General features: G+C 41.1%; 1 protein-coding gene across 1 annotated transcript in view; it reads left to right on the forward strand.

Moving 5' to 3' along the window:
* UNC13B (unc-13 homolog B (C. elegans)) overlaps positions 1 to 24,627 on the forward strand; it is a gene marked incomplete at its 5' end in the record, with an annotated part of 146,943 nt that overhangs the window by 3,949 nt on the left and 118,367 nt on the right. Inside the window, 2 exons of the mRNA XM_010019365.1 lie at positions 11,158 to 11,475; positions 13,144 to 13,234. Of these exons, the coding sequence (XP_010017667.1) occupies positions 11,158 to 11,475; positions 13,144 to 13,234 (409 nt within the window). The remainder of the gene's footprint in view (positions 1 to 11,157; positions 11,476 to 13,143; positions 13,235 to 24,627) is intronic.

The raw sequence follows: 24,627 nt of genomic DNA on the forward strand, positions 1-24,627 counted from the left end.
TCTGAGGCTTATGATGGGCTAATATCCATAGCCAATGTTTTGTTCTGCCTTCTGATCAGTAACAGCTCTGAGGATCTTTGCTTTGTGTTGGTAGGAGCCCCCTGAGGGCATTAGCTACGGTAAGAGCCCTCCCAGCAGAGAATCATAGAATCAGCCAGGTTGGAAAAGACATTTAAGATCCAACCTTTATCCTAGGCCTGCAAAGTCCACCACTAAACCATGTCACTAGGGCCTCATCCACAGGTTTTTTGAACACTTGAAGTGTGGAGTAGCTGGAACTCTTAATGTTGCTGCTGTGCACAGTTTGCATTTTGTCCCCCATCCCCACTTCCCTGGAGTCCAGTGGCTCCTGAGTCTCTGCTCTGTAGCCACCCTTGGGAGAAACGAAGTGCCTGTGTGCTTTCTGAATACTGATAAAACAAATTCTGCAGCCTAGAGTGACCAAAGTGCATGCACAGCATAGTGGAATGGTGTGCGTGGGCTCTGTATCTCAAAGTAGTCCCATTACTGTACTAAGTGACTTTTTTCAGCATGCCTAAAAAAGCAACAGCAGAGTACTTGTACAGCCAAGGCTGTGTGCCCTCACTTGATCACAAAAAGCTGTTCTGCTTCAAACAGGCATTTCTAAATTCTGTGCAGCTCTAACTGGTGGAATATCATAACCCATGCTGCTTTTTTTTTGACTATTTGATTGAAATGTAGTGGTGGTAGATAGGCAGATTTTAAGTTTTATAATCTCTGGATGTTTCTGATTTTAGTTTATTTAATGCATGGTTTCTCATTACTTTTTTTTTTTTTGGTCCTTTCTGGATCTTTTTTTTAAAAACTGTTATTTTCCCTTTCCTTTTTTTTTCCTTTTCTTTCTTTTTCTTCCTGTCTTCCTTTCCCTCCCATCCTCTTTATTTCTCATCTTAGACAAGAATCTCTAGGTAGAAATGAAAGAGTCAGGATCATTCCATTTAACTGTGAAGATGGAGAAGAAGAACAGGAGAGTAACTATGAAGAACTAGGAAAACTGCTAATAGAGGAATTCTTAGAAAAGAGTCATAAAAATAGAAGTTGGCAGGAAACAAACATAAGAAAGATGCCAACTGTCTCAAAAAGAGAGAATTTCAACCACTGTGAAAGATCAAGGTGCTGCCAAAATGTGTGTGTGGAGTCAGGGTCTGTAGACGTCCCTAGGTATCCTCAGGAATATGACACAATAGATAGGAGAAGGAAAAAGAAGCTACGATACCATTTTGAAGAGAATGAACAGATAAGCCTGCAAAGTAATGAGGTTCTGCAGTTTCCTGGGGAGAAAATGGTTTATTTCAATGGTGCGGCAACTAGTTCTGAACCTAGTGATGATTTCCCAGTATGTGATAGAATGGGGAAATATACCAGTAGCTCTGAAAGTAAGGAGCAATTGCCTGCTTATCCCATCCTGCGTCCATACAAAAATGGCTTAATGGTTAAAAGTGGCAAGTTGCTGAACAAACAGGGAGTGGACCATGAGGGCTCACTTCACCGCAGTAACAGTGATGATGTGCAAGTCATAGGCCTGCCAGATAACACTTTTGTACCTGTGGATATCCTTGAGGAATTTGACAGCAGTGCTTCCGATGAGTTCCAGTACTCACCTGTTTCAGATGATGAAATGGAGGAACTGGCTTCGCTTTCACAAACATGGTCTGATTCTGATATCAGCCATTTGAGAAACTTAACTGTTAATTACCCTGCAAATTTGGGCTCCCAGTTGAAAGCTAGCTGTGATAAAAAACACAAGGCTAAAGGGAGCAAGCATGGTCACCCTATGCAAGACTTAACACTTTCTCCTGTTGAGGAGCCCAGTGAGGAGTACATAGACACAATGGATGAACTTCAGTGTCTAGTAGAATCAGTTTCAGAATACTTGGCTGAAAAGGAGGAAGAAATCAACAAATTTGGTGCGTTGACAGAAACCAGAAAAAATGTTGAGAACATGTCAGTGAAGCAGGATAATGCTGATAATTCAGTAGAGGATAGGAAGTCTGAACAGACCAAGCATCCTGCTGCAGAGGAGAGTACCAAGGTCAAATCTGAATCTCTGCCAGACTTGTCAGGTGTGAAAAATACAGTGAATTCCCTATTCAGCTCTTTCACTGAAAAGGTGGGGTCAAGCACGAAACAGCTCACAGCCTCTGTTGAAAAGCTTGTTTCTTCCACTCCAGAGAAGACAGAAACCAGAAACTCATCAGACAGTGGAATCTCAAATGTTTTTCTGAGTAAGTCCAAAAGTGAGAGTTCATCTGGTGGAGTGACAACAGATAATAAAGCTGACACCAAGTTCTTCATTCACTCTTTGCTACCATCCCAGGTGAGTGGTGATAAAAAAACCCAGAACATAAACCCCAACAAGCCAGAAACCACTGAGGTGGACAGTAAGGCTTCCACACGACATGATCTCCAGCAATCACAAGGAGCAACCACTGGCAGCCAGCAGAACCAACATTCGGTTGTGAATTCTGTTCTAGGCATGTTGAATCCTTTAAAGATCTTCTCTGAGAAGGAAGTGCCAAAACAAGAAGTCATAAAAGAGGAACACACCAAAGAGGACAGCCATGCTGTGAAAGTTGATGAGGCAAACAGAAGTGAGAAACCATCTGAACAGACGGCAGCCAGGACCAGCAGCATTATTCTGGAGACACGGACAAGTGAGGCTAGAAGTGAGGCAGAGGTGAACGCAAATAGCACTTCTATGTCTTCCATCTTTGGCAGGCTCACAAACTCAGTCAGTTCCTTCAGTCTGAAAGCCAATTTTGATGGTCTTTTGGCTCCCAAGCAGCAGGATGTGCCACAGAAGCAGTCACATTTGCATCATGTTACAAACCAGCCAGATGCCACTGTGAAAGACGGTGCACCCACTGCCAGTGAGCAGCCTCCTGAAAATCGCTTAGGGGATCAGCATGCTGCAGGTCATGGACCAGGAAACAAGCAAAACAGAGATAATGTGGAACCTAATTCGCAGCCTCAAGATCAGAGTACAGCATCTGAAGGCTTTTTCAGTCCACTCAAAAAGTCTTTCAGTCAGTTGTTGCTTCCTTCTGCTGAACAAGGGCAGAAAGAAAGTACATCTGGGCATTCTAAAGGCCATAAGTCTGAGGAGGATGTAAGACAAAATAGTTCATCAAATGAACACTCATTTCGTTTCACTGGGAAGCTTCCTTTTCTCAGTGGGTTGGGTTTTTCAGAAAAGCAGGAACATAGGAATGATAAAGGAGGCTTTATTCCTTCGTTGTTTAAATTTTCTTCTGCAGAAAATCTAGCACCTTCACAGGACCAAAGAAGTCATCAGAATTCTAGTGGCATTGGTTTGCTTGAAGACAGAAACAGTAATTCAGAAAATGCCATTTCATTAAAATCTAGCTCTGTTCCAGATTTATCAGACCATAAGGAGGAACTTGTACAAACAAAAAACATGAATAAAGAAAACCTGTCTAGTGCCCAAATAAATAGTAAAAAACACCAGGAGAGTGCCTCTGCTACCTTTAAGGCTTCAGAAGTGCATCAGACAACTAAAAGTACTCAGGAAGAACATAGAAATGTAAAGGGAGGATTGATGAGAGAAGAACTAAATGCACCAGACTTAAATGACAGCTCAGTTGAATCCACCTCTTCAGCCAGAGGACCAGAAACTACAAGTGCAGATGATACACTGAAGAAGCGTACACCAGGTTTTCTGTCTGGGTTTCTTCACATTGCTTCCAGTGAAAACACAGACAGTAATCAAGACTTGGCTGCTAAAAGTGAGACTGATGGCCAGAAGAGCACTTCTTCTGGGTTATTTTCTGGCTTATTTAAATTTGCTTCAAGTGAAAACTTGTCTGAATGTAAGCAAGAGAAGGTGAAAACAAACTCTCTAGGCTTCATGAAGCTTTTTGATAGAGGTGAAGATTCTAGCTCAGAGACAAAACCCAGCAACCCAGGAATGGCTTCTGATACTCAAAGCAGCACTGGAGAAAAGCAGGAATCTTCCAGCTTCTTGAAAAATCTCCTGCCCAAACCAAAGGAGAAACTGGATAATGTGAAAACGATGGAATCTTCCAAAATGACTGACCACCAGTCTAGTGCAAGAGTGAATAAAACACCTGAGCCCCATGTTCCACACTGCGGTCATCCTGTGCTCCCTGATGCTCTAAATCTTCAAGACAAGGCACAGGACTTATCTGGAAAGTGTGTAAATGGTAGACATATCCCTTATCAGGATGAAAAACCTAGAGTTTTCCCAACTCTTTTAAAAAAAGGATCAGATGAATTTCTCAATTTGGCTAATAAAAGCTATAACTGTATGGAGCAGTACTCAGCTTATCAGGAAACAAGAAGCCATTCTAGCTTTGAATGGGAATATGAAGTGGGGGAACTGGCTGGCACTCATGAAATAGCAGTACCAGTTTACTACGTGTTAAACCAGAACTCTATTCTGCCCCCTCAGTTCTTGGACTGGCCTGAAAATGATACAGTAGTGAATCTCTGTAAAAAGGATGGGAATGCAAACGTGATGGATTGGCAGACTAATGCCAATTTTGATGAACAAAGTTTAGATTTAAATTTGCTGTCCTGTGAGTCCTTTGACCAGTTAGTGTTTCAAGACATTTGTTCAGAAGAAAATGATGCATGGACTGCTAATTCTCTCAATGAAAGTTACCATAACTTTCCACCATTTGAAAGAGATGGCAGTTACTCATTAGAAGAGTTGCCCATGGATTTAAGCTACTCCTCTGGCTGTGATGGAACTATGTGGACTCTAATTGACCAAGAGACTTTAAGTATGGATGAGAGCTTTATGTACTCATCCTATAGCCAGGAGTATCAGGAGTGGCTAATGATGCTTGAGCAGGGTATATGGTGGCCATCAGAAGATGGTGATTGTGGGTATTACATGTACAGTGATAACCAGTACGTGTATTCACTGCTCACTGATCCCACTGGACAGTATGTCTATGTGTGTGCTCCTGAAGCGTATTCCTACCCAGACTGTTGGGATTATACTTTTCAGATGGATTCAATTCCAAGTGCTGTGCTAGAAGACAACACAATTGCTGTTTGTGGCTTTAAAGTCCCTCTTGGCAGTGAAGATGAGCTGTTTTGGTTTGCTGAAGAGGAGTCTTTTGGTGATTATACAACAAATAAACCCCTGGATCTGTCAGTAGCTTTGCAGAGGAGTGATCAGCTAATGAACATGAATTTGGAGACTTTTTCACAAATGTTTGAAGAGTCCATTTACTATCAGAGAGAGCAGCCCCTAGACTTCTCAGGTTATAAACTTCAAAAACTCAAAGTAGATTTTCGACCTGAGAAGGAAACCCTGAATTATTCAGAGGAATCTCCTCTAACTCTTGATCTCCGAACACATTCCAGAGCAGCTTTAAATAAACCGCTGAGTAAGGAAGTTCACACAGAGGAAGCAGATAAGTCTGTCCCTGTGACAACTACAGGGAGTGGGTCATCAGGATTCTTTGGTTTCCATCTGTTTCAGTCTACTCCTAAAACCGAAGAAACCGTGACATCTAATGAAAGAGTAGCAGAAGCAAAAAAGATTGAGGAAGATAAGAAAACACCAGTGAACAAAGTTAGCTCTTTATTTTCTGCTTTGGGTGGACTAATAGGAAAGTCTTCAGGTCCTGACCCTGAGACATCAGGAGATTCTGCCTTGAAGAGAACAGACATGCAGTCGATATCATCTGAAAATAAAACTGATGTTTTAGCACTTGCACCAAATAGGAAATTAAAGGAGGCACAAGCAGGGCAAAAGCTTCCTGTTACGTCAGAACCGAGAAGAAGTACTTCATCAGAACTTAATTTGGAGGCTGCTAGAAATGAAAAGCCAGACTTAAATCAGAATGAAAGCCTCCGTGTTAAAAAAAAAGGATTAACTAAATCTCCTTCTCTGCTGAGCCAAACTGTTCCAGATGGCAGGACCATACGAGAAGAGAGACCTGTTAAAGCAACACCAGCTTCCAGGCATCTCGAAGGGCATGCAAGTATTAATGAATCGAGTCAGTCACAGCCAAATCAGAGCCAGCCAACCACTGAGCCTGAGGAGACGTTATTTAAAAGTGCTCTGAAGTTGTTCAGCCTTGGAGAAGATTCTCCTGCAAGCTCCACTGCCAACAAACCCCAAGCTTCTGGATTTTTTGACTTCTTTAAAACACAAGTAAGCAAAGCCCCACAGCCGTCACCAGATTTGGAAAAAAGTCAAAATGATAAACAGGAAAAGGTGGTACAGCCAGAACAGAAGGAAACCTCCAGCTTCTCATCATTATTTGGATCCCTTGGAGATCTCTTCAAAGCAGAGCCTGTGTCTACTCAACCAACCTCAAGTACTCTTCCAAAAACCAGTAGCAGAACTGTGGCTGAGTTGAGACAACAGAAGGAGAAGTCTGGGAGTCTTCAGAGTGCCAGCATGCCATGTCTGTCGTCTACCCCGAAGGAAGGGGTGAGAACAGAGGGCATGGACAGGCAGGTTTCTCCTAGCCCTGCAGTGCAAATGGAGCAAAGAAGCAGAAAAGCTGAGAAGGAGTCTTCTGAGAGTAAAAAACTGCTTCCTGGGAACATTTCACAGAAGGCCGTGGGTGTACACCCCAAAATTGGCCAGCTGAGTCAGTCAGCTGTGCAGCAAAGCAGTGTACCCACGGTGACACCAAAGCAACAGGGAGGAGATCGTTCAGGAGGCCCAGTTAGTCAGGCAAAACCAAAGCCAGATCAGGCACCTAAAGAGTCAGGCTTCAGTTTGCCATTCAGCTTTTCTGATATCACTGCTTCAAAATCACAGTCAGCACAGCCAGCCAGTAGGAGCATATTCTCCTTCTTTACGGGATCAGACGAAGCAAAGCCTTCACCACCTGCTCCTGCTAGTGGGAAGCAGCAGGAAACAGAGGGGCTGTTTCATCTGCCCTCCTTCTTCTCCAGCAATCCAACTGCTGAGAAGAGCATACCTCAGAGAAGTACTAGCTTTAGCTTCTTCAATTTGACATCCTTTTTGGATGAAAAACCACAAGCTGCTCCAAGACAGGAGAATAATACAAAACCAGCTAAGCCAGTGAACTCCAAGCCATATGTGAAGCAAAATATTGCCACCGACTCTGGTGTCAAAATTAGCAGTTCTGCCAGGCAACAGCATGCAGACAATAAAGAAGAAGTTGATATTATTGCAGCAGTGACTGGCAAACAAACAGTCCCAGAAGTGATCCAAGAAAATAAATCAGAAATGCTGGCAGTGGAAAATGTAGAAAGTGTTGCTGAGGTAGCTGAAGAGAGTGACTTAGAGAAGCTTCCACAGACCGATGACACTGCAGTAACAAATTTGGCTGCCTCTAGTCCTTGCCTTCAGACTCCCAGTGCGCAGGAGGGCTCTCAGGGCCAACAGGCTATTGCCTTAGAAGAAGATGCTTTGGGCAGCACCGGGAAAATGGGCGGTGATGCATTTCCTATTGATAAAGAAGAGCCCAATTCTTCAAAAGAACAAGTTACTGAAAAGGTGGATTATAGCACAGCCTCAGGTGATAAAATAGATTCCCAGAGTCTAAATGACTTAAATAATGTGAGTGATGTAAAAAATGAAGTGGTGTCTCAAGAAGTATGTGTACAGCATGAGTTACCAGAACCTAAATTACCTGAACAAACTCTTGGTGAAGGGTTACAACAAGCACAAGAGCCACCATCTCCTTCTAAAATGCCAGAGGCGTCTAATTTGCAAGACAAACCTAAGGAATCTGAGAATGATAAATCAGTACTGGATTCTTCAGTTGAAATGTTTTCAAGTTTCATGACAAAAATGAAACCGCCCAAAACTTTATCTGGTTTCTTTTCCCAGCCTCAAGCTACTGCACCTCCCACTGCACAGAAGAAAAGCTCCTCTTTCTTTGGTTTCTCATCCCTCCCAAGTGGCCCAGCACCAGCTTTCACAAATGATCTCTTTGGCATCTTCAAAGGTCCAAAAGAATCTCCAAAAGAAATGCCTCCAAAATCCGCCCCTAAACCTCAAAGCAGTAGTATGAAAGATGTCACTGCTTCTGTTCCAGCAAAAGACTCCAGAGAGACAGAAAACACAGCTGCAGCCAGAGAGTCTAAAAGAAATGTCACGAGCTCTCTGAAGGAGGATATATTACCTGTTTCAACAGAAGAGAACTCCACAAAAGAGTCTCCTGTGAAAACAGAAACTGAAGAAAACAGGAACTCTGAAACCTGTAAAGAGGAACCTTTGACGATCACTCCAGAAACAGCAGTCTCTAGTGAAAATCAATGCCTTGAGGTTCTGCAATTGGACAATGATGCACAGCCCTCTGAGATGGTAGATACTAAGCCATGCCAGTCTGATTTTAGTAATGCCATTGATACAGTGCAGGCTGAGGCCGCTGACCAGACTGATGGAGATATATGCCAGCTAGATGTGGGGTCTTCACATGTGTCCGAGGAACAAGCTGCTCCTACAAATAAGGCAGCTATTGGCGTCCTTCAGGCTGGCTCTGCTGAGGAGCTTGCAGTGGAAATGGAAGCCCCAGCTAATGGGGCAGACACAAACCTTTCCCAATTGGATGAGAGTGCTACTCTTGAGTCGGAGCCTGCTGTTACAGGGGATCAGACCAATGCTGGCATTGATCAGCAGGACATGATCAGTAGTAATGGTAGAGAATCCCCACGTCCAGCTGATGAGCCCAGTGTTCATGTGCTCCAGCTGAATGAAGAGAAGGCAAGTGAGGTAGAACAGCAACCTGCTGAATGCTAAACGTTCAGCAGCTGATGAGGTGCCTGTAAAAGGCACTGCTTCCAAATGTGACTCGAAGAAACCTAATAGTGTTCCTCCAGATGCAAACAGTAGTAAACCGGTCTTTGAAATACCAAGCATGCCCAGTTTGCCAAAATTCAGCTTTATGTCATCTGCTGATAGTGGAAAGCCATTTGGGTCATTCTTCTCTCAGCAGCCACCTTCAGTTATTAAAGCAGGGGCAGATCAGGGCCTCATGTCCAGCTTTAAGAAACTTTCTTCTACTCTTTTTGAAGGAGGTAGTGAAGAAAAGGTGAGTAAACCAGAGAGTGCCCAAGGAGCAGTATTTGGGAAAAAGCTAGATTTCTCCTTTCCCTGGCAAAAAGACAACAGGGAGACCTCTGCCAAAAGGGAACCACATATACCACCACAGGCTTTGTCAAAACCAGATGACAAGGTGTTAGGAACAGTCAGTTCAGATGAAAACTCAAAATCTGCAGTCTCAGATCAACTGACTGATGCAAATATAGAAGTAAACGTGTCTTCAAATCAGCCTGACACTGTAGACAATGAACTTTCTGAAGAACCATCTGGTGCAAGCGCTGTTGATGATACATCCAACAAAGAGCTGAGGGAGAAGATTGATAAAGACTCCGAAGACCAGCAGAATGTGATTTCGGGTGAACTGCAGAAAGAAGATCAAGCAGAAGAGCATGCTCCAGCTGAGCCTGAACTGAAAGAAACTGAGCTTAATTCTGCTCCTGAGGGAGCAATGCGTCATCCTGTCACACAGGCTGCAGATCTGAATAGTGTGGAACAACTGAATGAGAAAAGGCTAGTTAAAAATGAGGCATAATAAATGGTTCTGAGTTTTTGACCATTTATAATGCAATACTGCAGCAGTAGATACTTACCTTGGTGTCTGATGTTTGTAGCCAGTCCCATCCCCTATTTGTTGTCAAGTGTTTGTAGTATTGCTGATAGCTGTCACAGAGGATGTGGCGAACTGCAGTCAGTAGTTACATGTAGGCCCTTAGACCATTTTCTCATCTCTTTCCACTCCTTTTTTCTGTAAATGTGATTGGATTTCTCATGTTCTCACACTATGTGTGAGAATGCTTTTCTCATGCTGAATGAGATGCTTCTAATGCTAATTTCATTAGCCTTTCAGAAGTTACATTCCTTGTGTGTTAATTCTGCTTTATACAATCACTTTGCTTTCTTGTTTACTGATAATTATATGGTATTTGTGAAGAAAAAAGTAACAGTATGTAGAATGTATTGGACAGAATGAGGATTTTGTTTTCAAAATGTAAGGTAAAGGCTTTTAATTTTAGAGAGAAATTAGACTTATTGCTGATATATTATGCAACTAATTAGGTTCATTTCACATTACCAAAGATCTTAAAACATTTTCAGAGATATCAGTGAAGGTGTTCTAATACTTGCTCTTCCTAAAATCTGTGCAAAGGTTTTTTCATGCAGAAAGGAAAGCCACAAAAGGAAGTTACTAGTGTTCCATCAGCCTGTATTCAGTCCTTTGTATGTGTTAAGTTACAATTGCCCTCAAAAATCAAAACAGTGATTTGCTAAACATATCTCTGCATGATACAAGAAGTGAAATGTACCTGTGGTCATACAATTGCAACACTGCACTCCCAAAACTTCCCATCTCGCTGGAAATTCTCCTAAGTGTGTAAGTGAGAGAAACATTAGTGCTGCTTAATTCTTTGCTGTAGTTTTCCTGACTGCATGAGAAATTTTGATCCACTGTATTTTGTCTGAGGATTCTAGGAATTCAGTCCTGGAAGTGGTGTCTTGAAACACAGGGGTCATGTCCCTGTGGTGAATTCTTCAAAAAGCTCCACTGGATCGGGACACATGGCTTCCTACATTGCTCTACTTTTCTAAAAGGTTTTAAGTTGATAGTCTTGACAACCTTGATTTTGACTGCAATGTATTTTATCATAAACATATATATAAAAATAAAGTTAACTGTACTTCTCAACAATAGTCAGCTTAAATGGTCAGGGTAAAGAACTTAGCTATAGTGTATCTGCAGAAGACAGAAACACTTCCACTCTGAATTGCTATGTTTCCATTCTTATTCCTGTCTGGTTATTAGAATATCTTCACTGGCAGTTTCTAGCTTATGAAAAGTGAAGCAGTAGTCAGTTAATGCAAGAAAGACCACTGGCATATATGAGGTATACACTGGTACGCTGTGTATGAAGTATTTCTACTGCCTACCAAAGTTTTGAGGTTCAGAAGTCTAGATCTAGTTCAGAGAGCACAATGGATAAATCTGACTTTATAACACATCTTTTCAGTAATATTTAGTGTTCCACTCCATTTGTTGGATGTGCAGATTACTTTGTGTTTCTCCAAGCCACTGTTTTCTTTTTCTGATGCTTTTTCTTATTCTCTCATAGTCCTGCTGGCAGTAGTAGATATGGCTCCTCTTGTAATGTCAGCCAGGGAAGCTCTCACCTCAGTGAGCTGGACCATTCCCATGAAAGTGCCCATGGCTCTGAGCAAGAAGATGATCACCAGGAAAGAGTCTCAAATCATTCCTACCACAGTTCAGGCAGCTACCAGAAGGATAGTCAGGCGTGGCTCAGGGAGCAAGAGGATCCTCATGGTAAAGGAGAGGAGGAGAAGATCTGTGAGACAGAGGAGAAACGTGCAGACCGTTCTGTAGCTCTGGAACTTGAGAAGCCCAAGGATGTTGATGAAGGAGCCCAAGTGAGGTAAGTGAAACTGTATTAATAAGTTCTTTTCAACTAATTCAAAGAGGATTCCTCTCTCTGCAATTTTCTGGGGAAGTTATGTACTTACAGCCTTCTCCAACAACTAACATGATGTTGGTGATCTGTGATCTGTTCCTGCATCTTTATGTGCAGGTACAGTCATTTAAGAGACATTGGCTAAAAGCAGTCGTGGTTAGAGCTGCACTAGTTACTTTCTTATATAGTAGGCTACCAGAATTGGAGTTAATGTTTATATAGTTGAAGGTTGTAGGATTACATTATGAATAGACATGTTCTTTTGACTCACTGTGGCAGCTTTCCTTGTCCTTGCACTTGGGCTTTCCAAGCTATCAGCAGTATTGAAAACAGCCTTCAGAAGTATTTTTTTGTGTTGTAATGAGCTGGTTTTTTACAGGAATTTTGAATTTTGCTACTTAACTATGGGAGTGACTTTTTTTCCCTTGAGGTAAACAAGTTATTGCAGCCTCTAGAGTGAAGATGGGTATACTTATATAGGTATGATGTTTTTATTTGGTTCAGCTTGTCTCTACCCTTTGGAGGGTACATCTGATGTCACTGTGCTTATATGAGAGAATTAACCATAGCAGTTCATGTGTAGGCAACCTTTTCACTTAAAATGAAAAAAGGGAAACAAGACTAGCAAAAGTGTTGAACTGTTTTAAACCCTGTCTCACTTTTCTCCTTACAGAGCAGCAGTAGTCTGGTCTCAGAGCGGTTGGCCTATATTTGTTCACAGGGAAGGTTATTCACATAGTCTGTTTCAGGCTAATTTAGGCATCTAACTTGGGTACTCCTGCATCATTGGCTCCCTTTCTCTCCACTCTCTGGCAGTGCTTTTCTGCCTCCATGGAATATGCATGGAACTGAGCTCTGAATGTTGAACTTAAGATTTGCCACTGAGCTAGATGTGTAGCATGGATGCATGTTGCTCTCAGCTATGTTTTTTTTTCATACTGTTACCAGGGCTGACTGCTTTGCAGACAGAGAAAGATCTTTTTTTCAGTGATTTACATCTCAGCAACATATATAAGGAAAGCAATCAAAAGCCCAATGTATGATGAAGGTATGGAGTATAAAATGTGCTGTGGGGCAGTAAGTGGAGCACTGCTGCCAAATACACATGCCCCTTGAAATGCTGTAGGAAAGGGTGGAGAGAGAAAGGGGCAGTGAATGAGAAAAACCACAGCTGAGTCCTATGGCCAGTGTTTCCATTGAGACAGGCCTGTAAATTTGTAGCAGTAGAGATCAGCAGCAAGAGGCAGTGTTTAGAAGGGACCTACAACAGGCATGGGATGTAAAATCTGCCTCTTAGTGTGTGCAGTTGTGATACCTGTGTGTTGAACTAGCTTGATCAGGTATCTTAGACTGCTTTCCTCATGATGATGACCAAAGTCATCTCACTTCTGGCGCTGAATTGTAGCCTAGCTTATATCTTTCAGCTCATCAGTTTCCAAGATGGTTGCTGTCTATAAGAAAACCCTTTGTTTTATCCTCTCAATTCCCAGAATATGTGCAGGGCTGTGTTGACTGGAGCCTGTTGGTTACTTCACCTTCCAGAGCTGAACCTGTGATTGCACTGTGTAACATTAAATCTTTGCTACAGATGAGTGTATTTCATATAATGGTTTTCTGTTTCTTGCATTTAAGCTACCACAGTGACAACGAGCCACTACCATTTCCTCCAGCAAGAGCCCATTGGATTAGAGCTATTAGCAAAGTTCGACTGCGCCTTCAAGAGGTAGGATGGAGTGTTGCTTTGCTCCTTCTCTCTGCTACCTGAGTTTTAGATCTGTGGCTAAAGGTTTCATTTCTTCTTCCTTGTAAGACACCTCTCACAGTTTTGATGTTTTTCAGAGAAAAATTTAATGAAATGTATTGTATAGGACTGCAGCATGTTGTGATGGTCTTAGAGCTGTCTAATTCTACCAGATAATTTGAACATCATTGTGTGGAACTGGAGATGAATACCAGAAAAAAATGCAGTAGCAGAGAAATTAGCTCTGAATTTGTAAATAGTAATAATAATGTCTTGGACTAAATGGTTTGTGTTAAACTGTTAGAAATTAGGACTTTTTCTCAAGGCAACTTGAGGATAGCTTGTTAGCTTACTTGTAGTTATCTGTATTATTTGTCGTGTGAAAATGTTCCTTGGAAAACTTTACATCAAATATTTTTATATATACTAATTGAAAGTGGGTGTATAATAAGTCTTGGTATTTCCATCTCATGAAAGTACGATTTAAAAATAAAAAATCCTGATTTGGGAAGTCAAAAGGAAAAGGTTGTGACATTTTCTTCAGCAGTATAAACACTCTTGTTTTAGAAAACAGCGATTAAGACCTAAAAAGTTGTTGTTTTTCTTAAAAAAATCTTCAGCTTTCATCCATCTGTATGCCCACAGAAAGATAACATATGGTGTTCATATTCTATAGATGATAAACTATTGCCTACTATCCAAAATGCAGAGTTAATATATTTAATTTAGAACATCTACCTTCTTCTATAGCTGTGTCCTGTTTTGTTTTTTATGAGGAATTATTTTACAGTATCTAGCTATCAGTAGCTGGACTTTTCTCTTCTGGATTTGTTGCAAGGTGTTAGGAAACCAAATTTTATTCTTTTTTCCTTGCATCTGGACAAGTGTCTGAACTGCCACAGTAGAAATAGTTTATCTGGATTGTAAATTCTTTCCCATATAACAATTACTGTGTTACTTCACTTCTAAGCAGAAGGGATTTGGTTCAAAACTGTCATGTTGACATGGAAAGTGAAATTTAAGAACACCTTTAGTATCTAAGAACTTCTATTGCGGTTTTGTAGCAATGCAAGCAAAACAGTTTAGTTCTGTGCCTTAAGGAAAACAAAGCAAAGCATACTAGAAGGGACAAAAGATCCAATGATGTGTCTTCTTATGGACATCTCTTTTTTTTCCTGAGAAAGTACGAAGTCCATGAGGTGGTTCAGCATCAATCTTTGTGTTTCTGCTGAATTGAAGGAACATATGCTTTGAGATGACTGTTACAGAGACAGTAGTTTAGTTGTGATATCATAATATCATGATTTGCTTTGCCTTGACCACGCCTAACAACTGTTCATCTAAAATTACCTTAAAACAAAGAAATGGAGCTTTCCAGCAGCCTGCTCCAGGGCTTAGCTGTCTTTACTGTCCAAAGGCTTCCTAACCTCTGCTCTAGATCTTTCCTGTGCCATATAAACCTATTTCTCATGATTAGGACGAGTAGTAAAGGAGCAGAATGGATTCCTTTCCTCTGTAAAACAGCGAAGGGATGTTTCAAAGAGAGGATGAAGGCCCACTTGCTCTTCTCAAGTTCACAGAAAAAGGACACTTTTTCTTTTAAACAGCCTGTCTTCTTGCTGCCCAACCTCACCTTCCCTTTCTTTGTTTTTCCTGAAGTGCAGTGTCCAAAGTTGAATGTAGAAACTCAGCTGAGAGCTTGTTCTGCATTTCAGTACAATGAAAACTTTGTTCTCCAGGCTGTGATCCTGATATCCCAAGATATCAGGTATCCCACTGTGATGGTGCCCTTTTATTGCAGACTAACACTGATGCATAGTTAGCCTCTTATCCTTTCCTGGACTGAGCTTCCTTCTGCGAAGGGTGTTGTCAGTTTTTCCCTCGCCTGTATTTGGGTTGGATTACAGCTGAATATGGCTTTGCACCTTTTCTTATAGAATTGTGTGTTTTTTCACTCCTTAAGTACACTGCTGTCTGTCTCTTCCTAATCTGTTATGCCTACAAATCCTTCAAGTTGTGTGTGAAAAGTTGCACCGTACCAAAGCTGCCAGGCTGCATGCTACCAGAGCTGCCTGAGGGACCTTGCTTCATACATGCTTTGAATTTGGCTACTCTGAGTATGATTTTTTTCCCAGTGTGTTGTATCTGTTTTAGCAGGTTCACCTAGACCTCAGGATATAAAACTTTTACTGTTCTTCTCCTACACCTAAGAATAATTTACCTTGTCACAGAAGGAAGTTAAATGGATTTGACACAGTTCTTCTCTTGAAGAAGAGAACATGCTCGCTGTTATTTCTCTCCTTTTTATGTTCTTGAAGCTAATAATAATTTATTTGTTCCAGTCTTCAATTCCCAGGGGTGTGTGGGAAGAAGTCAAGTTAGTGCTTTCATAGTTGTCCAAGTCCTCTTATTCCTATTTTTTTAACTGTAAAAGCTTGTTTTGCCCTTTTCAAATCTTCAAGTGCATTGCCTGTTTTTCAAGTTTTTAGTGCTTTATGATTGTCAGTGTGCAGCCTAGTACCTGAGGATGAAGATTTATCAGGGCCAGCTGAGTTAGAAATAACTACCTTATCTGTTTGCTTTCAAATTTGGTTTTTTTTTGTTTTTTTTTTTTTTTTTGTTTTTTTTTTTTTTTTTTAGTGCATCCTGTTTTTCGTAATCTGTTTAACTTTTGTATTCCTTTTTTTTAAAAAAACCCCTGTATTAATTCTATCAGCTGCCTGAATGCAGTGAAGACCTGAAGCAATTAAAGCATCAAATGTTACAGCCTCTTTAATGCCACCTGATGATAGCTTTGTCTTCCTTTGAGTAGCAGCCATGGGTGTTTTTTGTCATACTGCGTGTTCATGGCTAGGTGGGTTTTTTTTGTGCGTTGGCCTTTCGATTTCTTCCCTGTGCAATCATGCTTGTCCTTAAAAACTTTCACAGGGGCTTCAAGCCCTCTGAAGAAGGGGACAGGCACTTTCTGTCCTCTTCAGTGGGTCAGCTTGTGATTTTTGTCTCTTAATGCTGTTTCATTAATGTAACAGCTTCCTGAACTCCCTGTTCCTTCAAGCCTGTTCCTCATGAGCTCTTCCTACTGATTTCTGAGGTTTTATTAGTTTGTGTTTTTCTAGCTTGTCTAATGCCTTTCATTCCAAGGTATCAGGAAGACTCTCAGTGTTTTCTCAGGTGCATCCCCATTTCTCTCTGTGCTTTCGCTCAAATCCAGAAGAGCATCTCTGCTAGTTGCTTTCTCACCTTACACATCATCATTTGGTTCCTAGGTCTTGTTTGAAAGTCAGTGATATGGATACAGACTATCTAGATAAGTATCAGGATAGTAAAGGTCTCTGTGATGGTAGTCTAAATGGCTAATTCTGTCGGCAGTTAGAAAAGTTCATGTCTCATTTCTGTGATCACCGTCTTCCCATCTTTTATCATTACCTAAAAGCTTTCAAGAGGACTATCGTTCTCATTTGTTCCAGTGCTTAGACCAGCTGCTTATGTCCTTATTCTTCAAAGCGCTGCCCTCAGCTCTTTTCCGTATTCCTCTTCCTCAATGTGCAATATAATTTCATTAATATGTGTGGAGCTCCAGCTCATGGATCCAAACTGCTTCACTCCTCTCATATAGGCTACTGAAATGGTCCTTATGGCTATTAATTGTTAATGATCTGTCTGAAATTTGAAAGAAAGAAAAAAAAATACACCCAAGAAATTTCCATATGTGATGGGATTATAAATCCCCTTGGCAATACAGCCTCCTACCTGAGAAGAGATTAATATTCACGTGAATAATATACATGCATCCTACAGCACCGTGAGTCAGAGAAATGTCGTATTTTAATTAAGACTTGACAGTTATAAAATGGCACAGAAATTTGTAACTGTGTGTGTTAAAAAAAAGCTTTGTGGTGGCATGCATGTCTTTTTCTTTCAGTTCTGCTGTTTTGTTTTTTTCTCATGTGTTTGTGAAGAAGAAACTTAATTATGCCAGAATCAAACCAGGGTTCTCAGCCCTGGGAGGAATGACTCAATAATTCTCACCTTCACACTTAGAACTTTGACTACAGAGAGGGATTAATTGATAGCTCATCTACTGCAGTCCCTCTGTGAGAGGTTCTTTTCCAGAAGAACAAACACATAGCTATTGCATCTGCAACTTGCAGTCTTCTTTAACCAAAATAGCCTTCAGCTGGGGACATGGCTCTGTGACTTTACAGTTACACACATTTGAATCTAAGTTTTGTGAAACAGAAGAACTGGCGGAGTGGAGAAGAGCAAAAATTAAGTCAAATCATCAAGTTGTCTCTCTTACCAATTCTTTTCAGTATATTTAAGTATTACAAGAGGGTGTGGGGTCTTGGATTCTATTCACTTATATTGAATTTGTTTACAGGAGAAATCATATGCATAATTTTCCTCTTTTATATCAGGAGTTAAATACATCAATTTACTTGTTTTCTTTTCCAAACCAAAGTCACTGGAGCAGTGTTTCCTGCTTGTTTTTGTTTCTTCTAGATGCCATTTTATAATAATTATTTTTAGTTTAATTTTTGTCTTTCCCTGTTAAATAACAGTCTGTTCTTTTTGACTGCTGTGTAATTAGATCATATACTGATGCAGCTCATGACATTATTTTTCTGGAATATGATAAGCACCTACAGTGGGAGGACTAAGTGACCATTCTCCTCTAGCCTTACAGGTACCCACTTGTATCCTTAGCGTTATTTTCCCATGCCCCATAGCTTCACAGTCATAATTTCTGATCAAGCATCTGCAAATACTTAAGAACCATCAGGGCCTCAATTTAAATATCTCTGGCTCAGGTAGGGTGTTGTACTGGTATTTTGGAGTTTGAAGCCCAGTTTTACTTATTTTGAGAAAGCAAGCTGTTGGTGCAAACGACAGCTATTTCCTTCTTACATAGCTGTGGGATGCCTTCAGGACTCCTCTCTGGCCTTCCACAGTTAGTGAGGAGACCAGCAAGGTACCAACTGGTTCCAGTTTTGGTTGCTAGTTTGGTTTTATGTTATCTGCCTCCCTCCACTCCCAACATGTGAATCCAGGCCCTCTGATCAGTAAACCCATGTACTGTACACCAGCCCAGATGCCTAGTGGAGGACATGCCTGCTTTCAGCCAGTCACCAAGGGACTGGGAACTACCCCTTTCCATGTCTCATGAACTGTACAGTCCATGCAATAGTTTACTTTTGGCATTTTATTTCTCTTAAGCTTTGTTGCCTAGGTGTCTTTTTATCAGTCCCGTGAAGATGAGTAAGCTCTGCATTTTCAAAGCCTCCCACACAGTGGCAAAGAAACAAACTGAAGCACTGTGACTCTAACACAGAGTTGCTAGAAACTTCTCTTCATACAGGAATACTGCATCTCCAGTTAAATAGCTTACTTCTTTTTCACCTATTGTATTTATAAAGGTTATCTTTAACCTCCACCAAAATGCCATCATTGCTAATCAAATTTCCCAGGGATCCGGGTTGGTGGGGACTTGCGGTCCGTGTGGTCCCTTGTGGTCATGAAATCACTGTTCTTGCATGAGAGATCTGTGTAGGTAAGGCACAATCCAAAGGTCACTGCTAGCTGTGCTCACAAGGGTGCTCAAAAATGCTTTCTGCACATCCTATCTATAAAATGCATAGGTGGCTTTCAGATCCCGTAGGGATTGCATAATGATAATTATTTAGAAAGCATTTAAATACAAAAGTATTGGAGCTGTTCTACTACCTCTGCATGCTATAATCTTAATTCCCTGTGTTGCATCTGAGTTTGCAGACTGGCAAGACTTGTGGGACTCCCCAGAACCCACTGTGTCTTTCCTCAGGCAGCTGTTAGTGCAGGGTGACTCCCTGATGCTTGAGCAACCTGTGTCTGTTGCCTCCTCTGGTTCCCTCTCTGTGAGGGAAGGTTCAGCCGACATGCTTTACTCAGAGGAGGAAAAGCTTCTTTCATCTTCAGGTCTCTTAAATAAAATACCTATTCACATTTGTTTGGAATAAAATGCATGCTTGTTTATCCTTACAGGGGTTCTTTGATATCCACTATAATTTTTTAACCTGCTTTACAGTGAATGTTCACAATTATGTTACAGCAGAGGCATAATTATTTGTACGCACATAGAGGATAATAATGATGTGCCTTCATTAGCTGCTGTTGTGATTTTTGAGAAGCTTTTGATAACGTTATCTCCAAAAATCAGTAGGCTTGACCTTTTTAGAGTAGTTACACTAAAATAAAGAGAAATGCTCTCTTACAGAGTAATATGCTGGTAGAAATACTTTCCATAATGACCACAGAAGCTTTGAGCCTGTTAAATCATTAACAGGATTTTCTGCAAGCTTCTCTGAACATAGCACTCAACTGGTAGTACTGACACTCAACTTCTTCTCACCTCTGCTAAAAAGCAGTTTTGGTGTTGATGGTCTATATTCCCTGGACACAGAACATCTGTCTTCTCCAGCGGCCACCGAGTTCCTCCGTATCTTCCTGTTGCTCATTAGAAAAATAAAACCAAACAAAAAGTGAGGAGTTCTCTAGTCATTAACAAGAGTTTGTAGAGTGAATAACTAACTTTATTATAATGCTATTCTTACTTTTTCACTGCAAACCTCCCATGGGCTTGCAAGACCAGGGGTAGCCTCCATAAGAAGGCAAAGAATCCTGACATGTTTTTTCTTGTCCTGCCCTGTTTTATTCAGGGTTATAGCTTTGCTTCTCTAGTTTTGTATTGTAAACTCTAGACACCTATAAGTCAAAATTCATAGGAAGCCTTTGAATGGGAATCCAAGTGTAATTTACTTTTCTTCCAAGGTTTATTACATTGATTTCCTTAAAAAGAGAGGAAACGTGTTTATAGAACATCTGGAATATAGTTTACAAACACAGGGTGTTCCACAATCATGTGGATCTTGTACTTTGTGCCAGTGCTGCATGTTAAGTTCCAAGTAGTTCTGTTTGAACTGTATGCTTCTCTTCTCTGACTTGTAAAGGTCATAATGGTAACACTGGAAGGCATGTGAGTAGTCTACCATTATATCTAACTTTTTTTACTTGAAACAGTTCATGTGTGAGGGTTTGACTTCTGGAGTGAAGCTGGATGGAAAGTGGCTGCTGGTTTTGCAAAGAGTGGAGGTTATTTGGGGTGGGTGAGGGTTAGACTTTGGGAATTTTGAATTTTTGAGACTGACTGTGATACGACAGATGGGAGAGCCCTCTGTGGAAGAGACAGCATTTTAAGCTAGACTACATCTAGAATGAGGGGGAATAGGACTCTAGTTCCTGATCTAAACTGGGCAATACTGAGATTTTAAACTGGGTTTCCCATAGTTTATAAATTTCTTCTAGGAAATGACTCTTCCCTGTGCTCCTTCTCCTGTTTGGACATCTTAGACAAGAGAAATGCTCCTGTTTGAATTCATCATGGTCCTATAAATCAGATTTTTGATTCTGGCAAATTGATGTTTTCTGAAAGAAAATGTGTCTTGGTCACCTTCCTTCCTCTCCATGGAAGTGGTGCGCCTGCTCATTGGAGAGCAAGATGTGGGTAGCAGCAGTGGCCTGGCAGTGTGGATAGGTGACCTATGTCTTACAGGGCTGCCAGGTTCCCAGTTGGACTACATACCCAGAATTGCTGCCTTTTTGTCTCTGGCATCTTTTCTCCTAGGCAGTCTGGTCACAGCAATGTCTATGTTTGTTATCTCCAGAACTGACTTGCATGTTGCAGGCTGAAGGAGCTATCTATGTGCCCAGAACACCTCTGAACCAGATGAACTATAGTAAGCTCTTTTCCCCTGCCTTGTGCTGCTCAGCTTACATTCACATGTGCTCCAAGACTCATCCAAATACTTCATTGCACAAGTGCTTTTCTTTTCCCAACACCTACTGCTGCAGTTGTCTAGAGCTTTCAGGAAAAATGGAAACCAGCCCTGTTTGGAGAGTGGACCGAGTCCTTTATATAATATTTATCAAAAGCTGTACGGCAATACTAAAAGTGTTGGAGATGGAGTGACCATCTCCACCTTACGCATAAGTCCCCTCTTTGTTTTGGGGGTGTAATGGCAAAAAGAATTACAGCAGTGTGCTGTGTTGGTAGAGACTTTAATCTGATGTGGAGTGCGGCACAGAAACCTGTGGTGTCCTGGCTGTGGCGTGCATGGTGCTCATCAATAGAAACGGAGAGAGCTTCCTCTGGCATTGGAGTAAGTCAGTTCCTCCTGCTCCAAATAGGGGTGCAGTGGGAAAGGTGGGTGGGGGGACTCCTACCTGCCACATACGCAGCCATTAAAAATAGTATTGGCTGTTGGGAGAGCCAGACTTCACACTCTTATTTTTAAGGCTCTGTGTGGGAGAAGGGGATATTTCCCAGTGTTGTGTATTACTGAAGCAATCTGTGCAAGAAATGCTGCACCGAAGAGATAGCAGTGGCTGAGAGATTCATAAATGAAACATTAACCCTTCAAGCAGTGTTAGCTAACCCTTTGAGTAGTATCATAACTTCATAGAAGAAGGCAGTGGGTCAGAAAAAGAGGTTCGGTGCGTGTCAATTTTGTCTTTTAGTTTTGTTTTTCCTTTACTTGTTTTTCAGGCTGCATAGTTACACAGCTTGTTTAGATGCATGCTTCTGAGCTGATTTCCGGAGTTGTGTGAGGTTTGTTTAACTGGAATCTTCTCGTACTGTGCATCTAGATTTAAAATGATTGCTTTTCCTCCCCCATTGTAAAGGTGGTGTTTGGAACTAAAAATCCTGTTATTAATGCTTAATGTAATGCCTGAAGACAGCAGGACTCCAGTTCTGGCTGGTGCTACATAGTACATAGCATAGAGTAGCACTTTAATTATTATTTTAAATCATTTTAATATATTTGATTTATAGAATTCAAGCCACTTGAAGATCTTCCGGTACAGCAAGTGAATGCTGCTCATTAGGACGTAGTACTTGGCAGGTGATACAAGAACTTTCTTTGCATCCAGATTCCTTTCTTGGCATCGAAACAGGAATTTCAATCCATATCTTGGCCACCAACAGGTTGTCTACTGTCTGCTCATATTTACAGCCTGAACAATTTTGTGACGTTGTGGAGGTCTGACCTTGGTCAAGCTGTGGGTTCATTTTGTTGCTTTGATGGTTAATCACTGGCACTTTCAAAAGGGCTTTTTAGTGGTCTGGTCTCATTTGAAACCAGTATGTGGTGAAAGTGGGACTGGTTCTTCCCCTCCTTGGCTTTTGAATCTGTAAGGAAATGCCTGCAGCCTTTCCTGGCAGCATGTGAGCTGGGTTTGTAACATACATGATCTGCTGAAAGGCTCTTGAGAACATCAAGGTATTAGATATCTGTTCTGCAGGGAGAATTTCCTGAATGCATTGATGGCTTCATCCTTTCTGTTATATAAAACTAAAGATAATTTAGGCATAAAGCTGGGGTGAAATCCCAGATGTAGCTTGGGATTGTCATCTGTTTCTCAAGCATGCAGGTAGCAGATGCTGGAAGGGCTGTTATAATTCTGAGTGCTAATTTACTGGGGTGCTGTAGGCAGCAAGTCTCTTGCCATACAGGGTGGCTTGTGCCTTCAGGCTTGCAGGATGATGTGGTATCAGGTGAGCAGTGGTGCTACTTTCTCGCCTATGGGACTGTCCTGCTAAAAACAGGAGGATCCTGTTTAAGCCACTCATGTGCACTGGATGAGGAAGAGAGAAGGAAGGGCTGTTCTGGCTACCTGTAGGCTCATTTAGTCTGCCCTCACTAGTGTGGGCGTAGAAACAATTGGGAAAGAAAGTTACTGCCTGGAAAATGGGAAATCAGTGAAGACAGTAATTGCATGCTGCTTTCTATTCAGTGGTATGCTGTGACAGACCAGGTGGGCAGTAGGTCTCATCTGCCTGTATTTCCATCATATGTCTATTATGCTATGTAGGAAGCCAGCAAATGATTTGAAGAAGATGGGGACTATTGCAAAAAACAGAGAGTAAGTTAGAGAAGTGGGAGAGGGAACAATGGAGAAGTCCTGGGAAGGGAGGTGCTGACGATGTGAGATGAGACAATGTAAGTACGGCTCAGCTTAGCAGACTGGAAGCTGAGAGTAAATGTTGCTGCCATGTACTAATAGAGCATGGAAGTAAACATTGGCAAGTTTACAGCTATTTAAGATAAAGGTTAATGTTAGCACAAGAACAGAAGGTTATAAGCTGGTTATGAACAAACCCAGGCTAAAAATCAGAAAGTGATTTTCTAATTGTTTGTGAACAGCTTCCAAATGGGTTTCTTTGCCCTTTCTGTTTCTAATTAATCTAAAATGTGTCTGTGTATGAAAGCTATTGTATGACAGTCACTTCTGGGAGCAAAGAATGGGACTTCATCATCCAGGGAGTCTCTAAGTAGGCTGTGAGAAATGTCCATGGACCCACAGCCTCCATAACTATTTTACATAGCATGGCCTCCCTATGCTTACACTGTCTACCTCCCTGCCTTTGCTGCCGAGCTGTACTGCCTTGCAGGACCCTGTGGGTTTCAGAGCACAACTAGAGGTGCATAGGAGAGGTTATTTGCTACTTAGATGCTGTCAGTGGTGTAGAATTGTAAAAATCACATTGCAGTCCCTCTTGGATGGCTTTTCCATGCAGTTGCACAATAGATATTAACGATGTTAGACAGCGAGAGGGTTCAAGTATTGTGCTTGAAGAACAGTACTTATTAGTGACTCATGCCTGGTAATGAACCTGTCATAGATATAATGTTATTTTCTGACAAATGTTCAAGTGGTAATAGTTTCAGAAAATATGGTATAGTTTGTAAACAGGCTTACTCTTAAATGAGGTTTTTAAAATTCCTCATAGGATTTCAGTCGCTTATTTAGACAGTAAATTGCAATTGAACCTTTGTTCATTAAAAGTTTTTAAAAGCTAGTGCTGGAAAATTATTTTCTAGGAGAGCTTGAAAAGCAAGGGAATATCAAGACAGAATTGGCTTTGTGCCCTAAAAAGGGGGTACTAGAGCTAGCTGGGTATTCAGATTTAGCTGTGAACTGATAGATCTATTTAGCCTCACTTTGATTACTTTAAAAAGTTACATACAGAAATATATGAAATACAAATAGAGACTGCTTTATGTAAAAGACCAGTTTATTTTAACCATATTGCCATCTGTTTTTTATTTTTGTTAATGAGTCAATATTCACCTTGTATTTTAAGATAACACACACATTTTGGAGAAACTGTTATTGAGAAACAGGGAGTGCTAAATTCTATTGCAATTTATTTAAATTTTTCTATTTTTATTCAGTGTATCTTGTTAGTGCAGCAGATTGAAATGCATGCAAGTGTTTTTGTGATATCTCATGTAACGGGTACTTGAAGGATCCAGTTTTGTCTACACAAAACTGTA

This window comes from Nestor notabilis, unplaced genomic scaffold (genome assembly GCF_000696875.1).
Source record: "Nestor notabilis isolate BGI_N333 unplaced genomic scaffold, ASM69687v1 scaffold2218, whole genome shotgun sequence".
In the NCBI taxonomy this organism is placed as follows: Eukaryota; Metazoa; Chordata; class Aves; order Psittaciformes; family Psittacidae; genus Nestor; species Nestor notabilis.